The 16445-nt window shown below is 41.3% G+C and overlaps 1 protein-coding gene across 1 annotated transcript; it reads right to left on the bottom strand.

Annotated features, from left to right (window-relative positions):
* Positions 1-3114: 3114 nt before the first annotated feature.
* On the bottom strand, positions 3115-15069 carry NENF (neudesin neurotrophic factor). The gene is made up of 4 exons (XM_074222620.1): positions 14873-15069; positions 6599-6659; positions 4004-4107; positions 3115-3466 (listed from the first exon to the last, which is right to left on the bottom strand). Exons 1-4 carry the CDS (start codon positions 15044-15046, stop codon positions 3290-3292), a joined length of 516 nt encoding a protein of 171 aa, XP_074078721.1. The 5' UTR covers positions 15047-15069; the 3' UTR covers positions 3115-3289.
* Between the last annotated feature and the right edge of the window lie 1376 nt (positions 15070-16445).

Genomic DNA, 16445 nt, shown 5'->3' with positions numbered 1-16445 from the left:
TCACAGCTAGGCAATTATTGTCTGAGGTTGGATTTGAAACCAGGTCTTCCTGACTCCAGAGTCAGTGCTCTTTCCACCACACCACCTCACTGCCCTTTAAAAATAAATATATCAAAAAATATTTGTTCAATTGAATTGAATTTCAGAGAGCCTGAATTAGCACAGAGCCTTCCTTTTGTCGGTTTGTTTATAATTCTTTAGGGAACTCGGAAAATTTTGCCACCCCCTCTGAATCTGATAGGCATCTCTAAGGACTATCTTTTCTCTCTCCTTTATTGCATCCTGCTGGGTTGCTTTCATCACCATTTGATGTTCTCCTCCATTTAGGCCCCATATTCCCTATTGTTTAGCCCATGACTCATATTGTAGCTCTTTGCAGAAAACAGCATCCATTTAACACCCTGTGTTGAGTCAGTTTTTAACAAAGTACAGACTAAAATACTGTGAAACAATCATAAAGGTAACTCTTCCTGTACCGAACAGCCAGATTCTGTACAGAAGGCTGTGGTCAGGTTGAGACTAGGGACAACTGTGGTTGGACCCCTGGACCAGGAGTCAGGAAGACCAGGGTTCATATCCACTTCAGATGCTTGCAGTTGTATGACCCTAGGTGAGTCCTGGAATCCCTCTCAGTCTCAGGTTTTCCTCATCTGTAAAATGGGAATGATAATAATAACGCCCATGTCATAGCATTGGGAGGATATAAAGTAGTACATAAATGCTAGTGTATAAAACACAGGTGATGGTGATTAGAGAAGATAAAATCCCCTTGAATTCAATGAGGCTGTCTTTGGAGGTAAAATGTTCACAGCCTCAACAGGAGGATAGAAGCAAATTAAAGAGGAAACCCTTAGAAACCTGCTCCTGGCCTGGCAACAGATCACATTTCCAGTGAAGATAATGCCACTCTTAAGAAAGGATTAACCCTTCTTGGGGAACTAGTTCCTTCTCCTCTAAGTTTATCTATAGGGCAGATGGGTGGTGCAGTGGATAAAGCACCAGCCCTGGAGTCAGATCAAATCTGACTTTGGATACTTGACTCTTACAAGCTGTCTGACCTTGGGCAAGTCACTTCACCCTGATTGCCCCACATCCAGGGCATCTCCAGTCATCCTGATTCCTATTTGGCCACTGGATCCAGATGGCTCTGGAAAAGAAAGTGAGGCACAGTCCCCTCTCACTTAAATCCAATTCACGGGCTTGTTATGACATCACCTCCCTTGATGTCGTAGTCTTCTTCAAGAATGAAGGATAAACAATTACATCTATTTATGAACAAGTTACTTCCCCTATTAGAATGTATGCTTCTTGAGGGCAAGGACTCTTCACTTTTTCTTTGTAAAACTAGAGTTTAATTGGTTGAGATGAGAAAACTGGGCAGAGAAGTGAATGAGGGACCATCACTACTCCTCTCTCTCCTGTCCCTTCCTTCCAGCTCTCTGTCTCCATCTTTTCCTGACTGGTTGCCTTGGAAGAGTTGAAACAACCAGAGACTGTTGCCCAATGATATTTATAGATTACACCAGCTATCAAGGGAATGCCAGATGCCATCTGCATAGTTCCAAGGCAAGCCTATCCACTGGGGATATCACAGATGAAGGAGATATTGGAATCTTTCCCTCTTCCCTTTCCTTTTTCTATTTGTGTATGAGAGAATGAATTGTATCTGAAGCTGTGTGTGGTGGGTGGTGATAAAGACAAAATTTGGAGTACAAATGGAAGGAGGGAGAACACAAGCTGGAATGGTGACACCCAGGAAATTACACTCTGGAAGTTTTGCTCTCTTCTGGAATCAAAGAGACAGGACCAAAAGATGGGAGACTAAGAGACCCAGCATTTCTTTGCCTGAGAAACTGCATATGCAGCTGAGGAAACATGAAGAATAGCAGGAGGCTGGAAGGAGGTGGTGGGGGAAGGAAAACCATTCCACCTCTCACTTAAGTCAGCACAGAGCAACAGCTAATAACGGGGCTTAGAGATGAGACTACAAAGGAGCCCTCTTATTTAGGATTGTGAGTGATGGAGATCAGAGTCCAAATGGAAGGGAGATTCCCTTCAGATGGTGAGGACCTCCAGAAGTCACTGATTGAGTAATGACATAGTGATAACTACATGAAGCCCAAGAATATTGTAAAGTCAGGTGGCTGGTGGTACGGTAGTTAGAGCACCAACACTGGAGTCAGGAGGACCTGAGTTCAAATTTGACCTCAGACACTTAATAATTATCTAGCTGTGTGGCCTTGGGTGAGCCACTTAACCCCATTGCCTTTTTTTTTTTTTTAGTTTTTGCAAGGCAATGGGGTTAAGTGGCTCGCCCAAGGCCACACAGCTAGATAATTATTAAGTGTCTGAGGCTGGATTTGAACTCAGTTCCTCCTGACTCCAGGGCCGGTGCTCTATCCACTGCGCCACCTAGCTGCCCCCAACCCCATTACCTTAATTTTTTTTAAAAAAAAGAATATCGTCAAGTCTCCTAAACTGTTCTAGTCAAAAGAGTTTGGTCTAAGTATACATATCAGAAAAATCAAGGGGATGAAGAATGCCTTATTGTCCAGACCAGTTAGCTGGACAACACAGTACTTGTTCATCAGTACATGTCTTGGGAAGACAGTGTTGATAGACAGTAAAAGGGATGTTCAGAAGAGGGATGGGTTTGAAAAATATTGGTTTTGAACCACTGAATTTGGATTGCCTACTGAAATCTAGTTTGTTAAAAATAATAGCTGCCGTTTATATAGTGCTTTAAAGTTTACAAAATACTTTACACATATTATCTCCTCTGATGCTCAAAATCACAATTATATAGGTGCAATTTTTATCACCAATTTAATATATGGAGAAACTCAAGATGAGATGTTAAGTGACTTGTCTAGGATCACATGTTAAAAGGAATCTGAGTCAGGATTCAAATCGGGTCTTTCTAACATCAGATCTGGTACTATATCCACTCCACATTCTTGCTACCTCTCTGTCTCAGTTCCCTCCTGTTGTTCTCTAAGGCTCCTTTTAACTCTAAAACCCAATTAAAGAAGGAAAAAAAGAGGAGGAGGAAGAGGAGGTGGAGGAGGAAAGGAGAAAAATAGAGAAAAAGATGAAGACAAAGAAGAAATGTTTTATGTAAAAGTTAATTTTATTCATATCAAAAAGTGATTCAGAGATTCCAGACAGGGTCACTTCGAGTATTTCTGAAATATGAAGTTATTTCAATCACTCCTCAGGTAATGTAGAAGCTTGTGCCCTGCCCATTGTGTTTTGCCTCTCTCAAAAGGGTGTCTGCTCTAGATGGCTATCAGAACTCATCCTTAATATCAAACTGGGGCTGGTCTTCTGGCTTGAAGTTCCTGTTGGGGCTGCCATCTTCATTTAGGATTCGACGTGCTGTGTAGCCAACAATAGGATATTTAGCTTTGTATACATTAGTGAAGACATCATCCAGAGACTTCAACTCCTTTTCTGTGAGTCCACTCTGAGTGACAAAAAATTCAAAAAATAAGAGTTAGGAGGAGGACTGATTTTACACTGATTGATATGGAAAGGAATCCTTTTGACAAAACCAAATGTAGAAAATTTTAAAAAATAAATGGCCACCCCAGGATATAAGTGAATATTATATATAATTTTGGACTGAACATAAGAATATATCATTTTAGGGTGTTCCTAATGAGGAAAGTCCCTCAACAATGCAGAGGAAGAAGAGGAGAAATTAGAGCCAAAGTGTAAAAAAAGAAATGATTCAACAAAGTGTGATATGTCATTATAGACAATTGGACTTTAACTCACAAGACAAAATAGAAAGTGTTATTAAAGACCAGATTGGAGGCTTAAATTAGTGTTCCTGTGTCCTGGGTATTATGGTACTCTTAATGAAGTCTTATATCACAATTTTACCAATGACTGAGAATGAAACTAAAAAATGAGGGTGAGCATTTATGAAAGATTTGGAGAAGTAGTAAAATTTCTGAAGATGATAGATTCGGGGAAAGGGGTCTCAAAAATGTCTTACGGTATCATGTGTGAGGTCTGCAGGATCCAAAGACATCTTGGCTACCCCTCTTGTGGAGTCTTTCCCGACTAGGGCATTGTATGGTGCTCCCCTCCCATAGAACTCTGTACCAGGGAAGAAGAAAGATTAAATGAGTGTGAAACTGTTAATAAATGTGCATGCTTGAGTGGCCTTTGAGGTCAAAACATATCTTAAAAGAGAGACTCTCAGCTTGGAGTTGGGGAAAACACAACACCCTAAAAGCAATGTTGTAGTAAACATTTTGAACTTTTTTGAAATGTCTTACAATTTTATTATTATAGATGATATTTATGTTGTTCTAAATTGCTCATAAAATTCCTTATATTCACTATTTTAGGTTTAGAATGGTTCAAGTGTGCTAGGTTGAGTTTATCTCTAAAACATTTACCAGCAGTCAATAAATCCAAAAGCAGCTATTAAACTTCTACTTAAACCTTGTACCATGCTAAAGGTTGAAGATTTAAAAGCGAAATAGTTCCTGCCCTCAAGGTGTTCACATTGTAATGGGGAAGGAAAACATGCATGCATACACACACACACACACACACACACACACACACACACACACACATTCTGAATTATATTCAAGATAATTTGGGGCTAGAGGATAAGAGTTCCTGGAGAAAGTGGCACTTGATTCAGGTTTTAAAGAAAGCTAGAGATTCTAAGAGGTAAAAGACAAAAGGAATGAGAGATTGCCAGTGAGATGTACAGAAACAGAACATAATGGATACAGAAAATCAAGTGGGTTGTTTCGGTTAGATCACAGAATATGTGGAGGGGAGTTAACATGTAAGATTTAGAGAGGTAGAGGGGTAGGTGAGGAACTTTAAATCCCTGAAAGAAGAAATTGTATTTGATTCTACAGGTAATAGGGAGTCACTAGAATTTATTAAGTAAAGGAGTGGCATGATCAGACCTGTACTTTATTCTGGGACTGATGAACTGATGCAAAGTGAAGTGACCAGAACCAAGAAAACATTGTACAAAGTAAAAGCAATATTGCAGCAACAATCAATTGTGAAAGAATTGGCTACCCCAATCAATCACTACAGTGATCCAAGACAGTTCCAATGGACTCATGATGAAAAATACTAGCCATATGCAGAGAGAGAACTGATGAACTGTAGAGTGTAGAATAAAGCATACTTTTTTCACTTTCTTCTTGTCTTTTTTTTTTTGGTAACATGGTTAATATTGGAAATATAATTTTATAAATAGACTCTCTTCTAATATATCACAAATCATTTAAAACATTTCCACTCTGTAGTAAGGTAGGTAGACAGCTAGGCCTGAAGTAAGGAATATCTGAATTCAAACACTGCCTCAGATATTTACTAGCTATAGGGCAAGTCATTTAGCTCATTTACCTGTTTCCTCAACTGTAAAATGAGGATAATAAAATACCTACCTAACTCCCAGGGTTCTTGTGAGGATTTAATGAGATAATATTTGTGGAGCATTCTCCAAACCCTAAATATATATATATATGTATATATATATATATATATATATATATATATATATATACACACACACATATAAAAACCCTAAATATATATATATATATATATATATATATATATAATATATATATATATATATATATATGTATATATACACATGCTGGTTTTTAACAACAAATTATTGTTGTTAATTATATATTATATATTATATAATTATTGTTGTTAATTATAGTCAAATAGTGCCCCCTTTCTAAGGCAAATATACATATTTGAGCAGATAAGTAAGAGTTGACTTGTATTGCTCAAGTCAGAACCTAATGTGGAAAAAATATTTCATTATCTTTATAAATATTGTTTAAATCTAGTTTTATATGATTAGAAATCATCTAACCCCAAAAGATTAGTCTAGATGTCAGAATCATTCCTGGGAATCCCAGGTGACTCCAGGAATTCTTTGATCTCACCCAGGTCTAGGGTCTACTCAAAACTTGTGTTTTGAGTTCCTCAAATGGGAATGATTAAGCTTACCTCTCAACGGAGCTCTCAAGGGAATAGCCCTCTCTACAACATAGCTTAACTGTTGTATGGTTTATGTGCTTGTCTAAACCCTAAATAATGTAAACCGGGAACAGACTTGGCTGAAAGTGTTCTGTTCTCTTCCCTAACAAGTAGCCTTTCTAAAACGATTTGGGATTCATTTTCATGACTAGCACTAGCAAAGAATAAAACTGAGTATGAATCATAAATTCTAGCTTACATTTATATGGAATTTTATAATTACATAAAATCTTTCACAATCATTACCACAACTATGCTGGGAGACAGGTAGGACAAATATTACCAAGATTCCCATTTTATTGTTGAAGAAAATGATGGAGAGGTAGAGTGACCTACCCATACCTACCCATAATCACATAGCTAGAAGAACTGAGATGTGAACTCAAGTCTCCAAACTCCAGGTCCTGTCTTCTGAACTACAAGTACTTTCTTAGCTCTTCTCAACTTTCCTCAAATTTCCCAAGATTCTGTCCCCCGATCCCCTCTCCCTTTTCCTTTATCTCCCATGCTCTGCATGAAAAGAGAACATTCAAGGAACTATACAACTCACCTTTTCCAGAAGTAACATCAAATACTACTCCTTTCACTGCCAGGTAAATGGGCTGGTCTTCCTACAAAGCAAGGAGAAGGGGTGAGAATATTTTCCTGGAAAGTCGGAAGATCGGATGGAAGGTCTCAAAGAGGTCTCATATCTCCATTGGCTGGAGAGCTGGCAATAGAGTTATTCAGCATTCAGTGTACATGTAAGAAGCTCAATATGAGAATAATCAAAGTTAAATTTCTTCAGGAACTTAATTCTAATCAAAGAGATCTCACACACATGCGTTGAGAACAACTGAGAAACAAAAAAGGATGTTAAGATTAGGTAGCCAATGAATCTTCATCAGTGATTTTTGAAAGATCATGGAGAATGGAGGTCGGAGATTATGGAAAAAGGAAAATGTCTTGATTTTTCAAAAGATGAAAGATACAAGAGACTGGGAACAATTGGCCATTGAGTTGGACTTTTCTTTCCGGTAAAATTCTAGTTCATATTATAAAGGAGCTGTGATTCTGGGTGTGGGAAGCTCAAAACTCAATCTATTAGGGAGTCGCCTATAGAGGTTAAATGGTTTCCCTAGAATTACACCAGAGGGGGAAATGGGGGTAAACTAGGTGGCCCAATGAATTGAGCCCTGGGCTTGGAATCAGGAAGACTCTTCTTCATAAGTCAAATCTGGCCTCAGAAACTAGCTATGTGCCACTAAACCCTGTTTGTCTCAATTCCTCATTTGTACAATAAGCTGCAGAAGGAAACAGCAAACCACTCCAGAAATCTTGCCAAGAAAACCCTGAATAGAGTCATGAAGAGTCTGAAATGACCGAAAAACAACCACAAACACAGGAGGTGCAAGTAGAATCCAGGTCTTCCTAACTTTAATCCCAGTATTCTATCATCTATGCCACACTGTTTCTAGGAAAGTTATTGATCATTCCTTGTAAAATTGAAAGTAAACCTCTAACCGAATGCCCAAGGGAACTGTCCTTGGTCCCAAGCTTTTTAATAATTTTTCAGACTTAAAGACATCATTAGCATACTTGTCAAATTTATAGATGGCACAAAGCTCAGAGAGCAAACTTGTTGGATAACATAATCAGAATTCAAAAAGATTCCAAGAGTTTGGAATGCTAAATTTAATAAGATAAATATAATCTTCCACTTATTCAAAATGGGATGCTGAAGTGGCTTTGAGGAACCATAATGATGGCTATAATGATCAGTTTAGAGGTAGGAGAACAAGATAACCAGGATGAAAGGGCCTCAAGGTTGTGGCACACAAAGATCTATAGCAAGGTGAACATGGAAGTAAAGTCTTAAGGAGAATATGCTAGGAGTTTTCAAGTATTCAAAGAGCTATCATTTGGAAGAAGCACTGGCTTGGGGTTTGCCCCATAGGAGAGAATTAAAAGTAAAGAGGGAGGGGGTGCTGCAGAAACACAGATTTAGGCCCAGTTTAAAAAGAAACTTGCTAACAATTCAAGCTATCTCAAATTATAATGGGTTGCCTTGGAGGTGAGAGGCTTCTTTTCTCTAGAGTCTTCAAACAGATGAAGGACTGCTTGTTGGGATTGTGATGAATGGGATTCTTGCTTAGGTATATATTAGACATATATGAGTCTTACAGCTTAGAGATTCTGTGATTCTGAAGGTAATGAATTATCTAATTTACTGATACTTACCTATACCATCTACATATTACAAAGTTCTTAGAAGTACATTTATCGACTATAAGGAAAAGAAAGATTTAATTTTTTATTTAACCTCCATATTATTTTAAATTTGCATATTATACTAGTTGTATAGAATGTATAGGGTAATTTTTCTATATTTTTGGGTAACAGTGGACAGAATGCCAAGCCTGGAGTCAGGAAGACTCTTTTCCCTGAGTTCAAATCCAGTCTCAGGCACTTAATAACAGTGATCCCAGGCAAGTCACTTAACTCTGCCTCAGTTTCTCATATGTAAAATGAGTTGGAAAAGGACGTGGCAAACCACTTTAGTATCTGTCAAGAAAATGCCAAAGGGAGTTGGACAAGACTGAAAATAACTCAATAACAATTTTTCTAACCTCTTAGACCAAGATTGTTGTCTTTATACCTAGATATTGCCTTAAGATTCATCATTGCCAGGACAGGAAAACTGTGTAGTGAAAATGGAATGGGAGTCAAGAGACCTTGGTTCCATCTTAGCTCCGATGCTAGACAGCAGAGAAGTCAAAATCTTGGGGTTTCATTTTTCTTCTCTGTAAAATGTGGGGGCTGGACTAGAGGACTTCCAAGGTCCTTTTGAACCCCATCATTTTATGAAAACAATTAAGGTTGAGAGCCCAGAAGAGTGAAATTACAGTGGAGTTAAACTAGAAAGTTTTCTGCCAAAGTTTGAGCTTGTGAAATTGATATAAATTAACAGCAAATTAGCAGGAGAAATGAAAGACAAAGAAAAGAAGGCAAAGTGGGCTTTTATCAGAGGCACAAATTGTATGACTTCGATATAGAAGCATATTAAAAATAAGTTTTTAGTTCAACTGAAAATATTAAGGATTAATATTTTTAAAGATCTTTGCATAATTTTCCCTTTACAAAAGTGTGCAAAGGGTGCATGCAGATCAAGAAGGGGTAAGCTAACTTAGAATAAGAAATGTCTTTTGCCTAGCCATCTAAGATCATTGCCTTCTCTCTTCCCCTGAAGGGATCAGTGTAAGGACCCATCTAATGACTTCCCCCCCCCCCCATTTCCTGAAAGGATTAGAATATTGATTAGAGGAAGGAGATTCCTTTGATTATTTCAGGTAGAGTCAAGGATGGAGCATTAGATTTGGAATTAGAAGAACAAAATAGCAATCCTGCCTTAGACATTTTTCTGTTTTTCAGTCCTTTCAATCATGTCTGATACTTCATGACTCCATTTGGGGTTTTCTTGGTGAAGATATTGGAGTGGTTGTACCATTTTTTTCTCCAGCTCAACTAAGGCAAACAAGAAAAAGTGACTTGCCCAAGGTCACACAGCTAGTAATAAGTGTCTGAAGCCAGATCTGAACTCAGGAAGATGAGTCTTCCTGACTCCAGGTCTGGCACTCTCTATTCACTATGCCACCTAGCTGTCCCACTTAATAGTTACATCACTTAATTGTGTGGCAATTTCTGTACCTTCTCTCAGTCATCATCTTTAAAATGGAGATAACAGCACCTACTTTCCAGAACTGTTGTGAGAATTAAATAAGTTAACATATATAAAATGCTTTGCAATGACATAAATGCATGCTAATATTATTTAGCTTGTGATCTTCTTGGGGGAACGCTGGAGGAAAGTGGTCAAAGAAAGAGGAATATTTTTAGGAGAGATGCAATCCCCACATTTTACAAGGAAAACCCAAAACCCACAGAATGCAATTAATTTGCAGATCAGGGCAGCTAGGTGGCACAATGGATAGAGCACCTTCCCTGGACTCAGAAGGACCTGAGTTCAAATGTGGTCTCAGATGCTTGATACTAGCTGTATGATATGACCTTGGGCAAGTCACAGCCAGGAAGGAAGGAAGGAAGGAAGGAAGGAAGGAAGGAAGGAAGAAATATGAATATGTAAGCAGAAATTAAATTATTCTGATGAGAAAAAATGGATAAATTGTAAAAGTAGATATCTCCCTCCTGTACCAGCTCTTGATTATTTCCATTCTTCAATACACTCTGCACTGGTATCAGACCAGTGTCAAATCAGGTCATTAATAATAGATTAAGGACCTACTGTTTGCCCTGTACTTTTAAAATCATGGTCCCTAAAAGAGACCACTGCCTGCAATGACATATTCCTTCCAGAAGTAGGAAGGAAGGAAGTACCTGCTGTAGAGAAGCCAGAAACAATCTATTTCTCTAACTGGGCAAATGCCACTTTACAGTCCTCTTAAAAAATCCTATTCATATTTAGTTTCCTGCAAGATGATTATAGCTGTACTCTCACTCTCTTCAAATAATGGATACTACCTTATCTTAGAGTGAAAAGACTAAGAGAATAACAGTTTTTGCTCCCTCAAATCTAATCTCTTCCTAACACGGTTTGCTTAATAGGCTGATTTTTCCCTTTTATCCTCGACCATCTCACCAAGTCAGGAAAAATATCATTCATCAGTCAATGCCGTAACAAGTGAATATCCTCTGTCTGGGAAAATTGTTAAGAAACTAAATAGCCTATCTACTCACCAAAGATCATCAGCACTGCTTGTTAGCAGGAAAAGCATTTCCCACCCACTTCCTCCTTACCTTCTCTGTTAATATTCCACCCTCACCTTCATCAGCACACGAACAATTGGTAAATTTAGAAATTATCCTGTTAGTCATATTGTTCCTCAATTCCAAAAGCTAAATAATTAATGGAAGTTATGCTTTATCCTCTGATCAAAAAGCACTTACTGAGCTTGGTTAACTGATATGAAATGCAAGACTTGTCAGATGAAAAGTTTCATGGGTGAAAAACTTAGTAATTCAGGTTCAATCCAATTCAGTGGAAGTCAACCATTTATTAAATGATTTCTAAATGTAAGGTGCTGGGATACACAGATGAAAAAAGGACAGTCCGCTTTCAAGGAGACTAGAATCCAAGAGTGGATGCAAGTTTACAAGTAAATTTCACATTGTAGAAAGGAATGAGAACATAAAAGTCACAGAAAGTGCTCCAGTAAAATAGCAATAAAAATCTCTCATCAGGAAGATCAGAGAGTATTTCTTAGAGGACTCAGGGTCGGTTTCAGCCTAAACAAAGAAAATTTCATGAGTCTGTGAAGTATTCTTCCCAAGGAGGTACATAAACTCTAACCCCAATTGTAAATTAGATAGAATCCTATTGCCTAGGTGAATCAATCAATCAATCAATCAATCAATCAATATTCATTAATCACTCTGTTAGGACCTAGGAATACAAAAACAAAAGTGGTACAAAAGGTGACATTATAGCAATGAAATCCTTTTTTTTCCCCATAATGAGAAGATTTTATTCATTTATGTAGCACAATTGATACAGGAACTTATTATGATTATATAAACAACAGCCATCTACCACACACCTTTAATCTAAAGACGGTCGATGAACATTCATTAATTATCTAATATATGTCTTAAAGCTCAGAAAATGTTAAAGATTTTAATCACTCTCATATCTCAATCTGCCTGCAAGATAAATACCTGTGTGTAGAGATGTGCCAGTGTTAGAAGAAAATCTTTCCTTATAAATATTAAGGTAATATTTAAACTGTTAAAATGAAGCAAATTTCCTTTTAAAACTTGCTTTATATCAATCAGTTCCCTACCTTATTTATGTGACAATATCACTCTCTATTCTATTATACAAACTCCTATCTTGTCAGACTTGTTCTTTATGTAACTATGCTCACTTGTGCCACTTATCTTGCTACTCCCTGTTCTCCTCCCCAGCACCCATAGAATACTAAATTCTCACCCTCCACTACTCTCTCCCAATTCAAATTTTATGCATTTTTCAAACTCCAACCCAATTCCCACTTCCTTTTCTACCATAGTACCCCATACATTTTCCCTTTTCTGAATTGCTAGTATCCTTATTACCTATATCTGTGGTTCTTGTTGATTTTTCTCTCGAGTCCAATTCTGTGTGACCCCATTTGGGGTTTTCTTGGCAAAGTCACTAGAGTGGTTTACCATTTTCTTCTCCAGGTCATTTTACAGAAAAACAACATTAAGGGACTTGCCCAAGGTCACACCAGTTAGTAAATATCTGAGGTCAGCTTAGAACTCAGGAAAAAGAGTCTTTCTGATTTCAAAACCCGGTACTCTTATCTATTGCATCACTACCTGAAGGTCCTATCAATGACTGCTTAAATTGGATCATTACACAATTTAATGAAATTATTTAATTTAATATCATCTCCCTCCCCCAGTATCTAACATTAAAGTCTAAACCAATTCCCCAAGTATGGTCAGATGTATATAAATACTCTCATTTTTGTTCTGTACACTGCATCAGAGCAGCTCTCTCAATCCCTCTGTAATTATACTGTATCAGCTAAGTGATCAAGTGATCAAGATATTAGGAATGTTTATATTCTAGGGCAAATCTCAGATTGCCTGAAAACCCTGAAGCTGGAAATACTCCTTACAAAACATTTTGAAACCATCACAGACAAGTTTGTATAAACAAGCTATATATTACCCATTGTTGGAATTTTAACATTGCTTTCAGAGTTAACTTATTCTTCCCTTATTAGTTTCCATTTATTTGCTTATTTATTACTTAATTACTGTTGTTTTATCTGGTGAATTTTTAAATGAACTGGTTAATAATACTGTTGGCGAATTTCTGTGTGTATAGATGTGCCAGTGTTAGAAGAAAATTGTATCTGATGAGATTCTTTCCTTATAAAGATTAGTTTAAATTTAAATTGTAAAAATGAAGTAATATTCACTTTTAAAAACTTACTTTATGTTTTTTTCTTTTTCTCATGGTATTTTTTTACTTTCAACCTCTGAGTCTTCTTTCATGATGGCTAATAGCCCTTGGAGATGGGAAGACCTGAGTCCAAATTTGACCCCAGACACTTGATACTAATTGTGGGACACTGGGCAGGTCACTTAACCCTGACTGCCTCTCATCTAGGACCATCTCCAGTTCTCCTGCTTCATATCTTGCCATTGGACCCAGATGGCTCTGGAGGAGAAGGTGAGACTGGTGACTTAGTACAGCTCCCCTCACTCAAATCCAAATTTACATGCTAGTCATAGCCCTGATATCATGGTCTTCTTCAAGTACAAATGGTAAACATCATCATCATCAATATGGAAATATGTTAAACACAATTGTACCTATACAACTTATATCAGATTACTCATTGCTATGAGGAGGGAAGAGGGAAGGGAGGTAGACAAATGTGAAACTCAAAAACTTTTAAAAAGATAAATGTTGAAAACTATCTTTGCATGTACTTGAAAAAAATTAATGAAGTACTATATGCAATTTCACTTTAAAAACATTTACCATTCAATACAGTATTTGTGATTAATCAGTGGGAAAAAAAATATGTTGTAAGTCATTTGCTTAGGCAGCTAAAAGGAAAAATTGAATTTACGTCTCTCACCAAGAGAGCTTGTAAAATTTTCCTACCATTTCTTTCTCATATTTGTGTGAGAAAATATTTTGAAGTTCATCTGGGGCACGTTGGGAGACAGAGTGGAAACGTACTATTGGATACCCTGAGTTTTTTACATTGTGCAAGGATTTGCTGGTGGGGCGGAAGGAAGACGGCTGGTCAGTGTTAGGAGTGTCCTGGAGGGGAGTAAATGCTGGGGACCCCGGGACTTTACCAGGGAATAATAATAACAATAAAAAACAGCTAGCATAGCAGCAGGTAAGTGGATAGAGCACCAGCCCTGGGGTCAGGAGGACCTAGGTTCAAATCCGGCCTCAGACACTTAATAATGACCAGCTGTGTGGCCTCGGGCAAGCCACTTAACCCCATTGCCTTGCAAAAAATAAAAAATAAAGATACTCGAGGCTGGATCACCCAGATCTTGTGGGCACTGGCCAGCACACCAGGAGCTGTCTGGAGCTTTGCAGGAGGGCCGGGCGGTTGGGGGGGCGAGCCTGCATTTGGGGGGTCTCACAAATTACGGAGCACATAGACGTGATGGGGGGAGGAAGCAGCAGATGCTCCCCCAAGGCTCCGTGCGCTGGAGCCCCAACTGGCGGTCGGCCACTGCCGAGGCTAAGAGCGTCTTCTCTGGGCCTCGGTCCCGGGCAGCTCCGCTCCGGAGACACGAGCGATCCCTAGCACTGACTCGTCACCACAACGGCCGCCTGGTCCCGGGGGGTCTGGCGGGCACGCAGGGCTACGGGGCGCCGCCGGCGTGGGCACCACGCAAGGGCATCCTCGTGCCGCGGGCGCGGGGCAGCCCCGCTAAGCGCGGAGCCGGCTGCCGTGGGGCCTCGCTCTCTGGGGCGGGGCCAGGGGCGGGGCTCCGGGGGCGGTGAGTGACGAGTGCGCGAGCCTATCAGCGGCCGGAGCGCCCACGACGCCCGGTCCGAAGCGGACATGCGCAGTGTAGGGAACAGAGGAGCCTTCAGAGAGGCGTCGGCTGAGGTCCGGGGCGGGGCTCAGCGGTCCGGAAGGAGGGCCCATCCCCCTCCGGAGCCAGGATAGGGTGCCGGGCGTCGGAAGTCCCGCCCCGGGGCGCCCGGGCGCTCCGGGTTCCCCCCCCCGCCTCCCCCCCCCCCAGGGGTCGGGAGGCCCGGACCGGCCGCCCCGCCCCGCCCCGCCCCGGCTACCTCCTCCCCGCCGTAGCGGGCCAGCTCCTCCTCCGTAAAGAGCCGCACCGGGGGCCCCCGCTCCGGGCTGCGCGGCGTCCGCTGGGCCCGGCCGGGGGCCACGGTCCAGGCCAGCGCCGCCGCCAGCAGAGCGGGCCAGAGCCGCGGTCTCCTGCGCAGCCCCGACGCCGCCATGGTGCGGGCGGGAGAGGCCGGGCCCCGCCCCGCCCCCTCCAGGGCCCCGCCCCCGCGTCTGGGCCCGCCCCCACCCGGCCGCCCCCGCCCCTCCCGGGCCCCGCCCTCCGTATCTGGGCCCGCCCCCACCCGGCCGCCCCGCCCCTCCCGGGCCCCGCCCCCGCGTCTGGGCCCGCCCCCACCCGGCCGCCCCGCCCCTCCCGGGCCCCGCCCCCACCCGGCCGCCCCGCCCCTCCCGGGCCCCGCCTCCTCCCACCGCCCCCCCCCTCCGGGGCCGGTGAACGCGCCTGACTGGCGGGGGGCGGGGCCGCGGCTGCCCCCCCCCCGGAACAGAAGCTGCCCTGGCCAAGGCCGCGCCTCCCTTCGGGCTTCGGGCCGCCTGCGGGCCCCCGCCGGGGAAAGTGAAGAGCCCGAGGGGGCTGTGGAAAGAGTGGGGGAACGCTGTGCGCCCCGACAGCAGCGTGGGCGAGGGTCGCTCCCCGGGCGCGCGCATGCCCCGGGGCAAGTCAGGGACAACTTGGGGCGGTCCGCAGCGGAGAACACTCAGACAAACACCCGGAGCTTGACCAAGGACCGTAGACCGCCAATTAGAAAGCACAACCCTTATCTTCTTTTATTATTATTTTTTTAACCGTTATCTTCTTATGTAATTTTGCTGTCTCTCATACTTTATGTTTCTTCCTTAAATGATAAGATTTCTCATCACATTCAGCCGAGCTCCACGCAGACCATAGAAACAATGTGGGGGTGGGGGAGGGGAGCAAAAATAGGAGAAAATTTGTCAAACTCAAATACAATCTTAAAAAAAGAATATAACATACATTGCTAGGGTGTTTGTTATGTTAGCCATTTAGTGGGGGGCGGGGTTTTGGTCATAACTTGTAATTTCTTTGGTTCTTGGAACTACTAGGAATTGTCATTCCTCTACCAAGGAAACTGACCACTTTGAATTTTTTTAATTATTTATTTTGAATTTTACAATTTTTACCCCAATCTCGATCCCCTCCCCCCAGTACCCCCATAGAAGGCAGGCTGTTAGTCTTTTTTTTTTTGAAGAAAGATTTTATTTACTTTGAGTTTGACAATTTTTCTCCTATTCTTGCTTCCCTCCCCCCAACCCCCACAGAATGCAGTCTGTTAGTCTTTACATTGTTTCCATGGATCTCAGTTGAATGTGATGAGAGAGAAATCATATCCTCAAGGAAGAAAAATAAAGCATAAGAGATAGCAGCATTACATTATAAGATTTTTTTTAATTAAATAGTCCGTGATCTTTGTTCAAACTCCACAATTCCTTCACTAAATACTAGATGGTATTCTCCATTGCAGAGAGTCCCAAATCGTCCCTGATTGTTGCACTGATGGAACGAGCAAGTCCATCAAGGGTGATCATCACCCC

Source organism: Macrotis lagotis, chromosome 2 (assembly GCF_037893015.1).
Source record: "Macrotis lagotis isolate mMagLag1 chromosome 2, bilby.v1.9.chrom.fasta, whole genome shotgun sequence".
Classification (NCBI taxonomy): Eukaryota; Metazoa; Chordata; class Mammalia; order Peramelemorphia; family Peramelidae; genus Macrotis; species Macrotis lagotis.
This window is presented reverse-complemented; position numbering and strand designations above follow the sequence as displayed.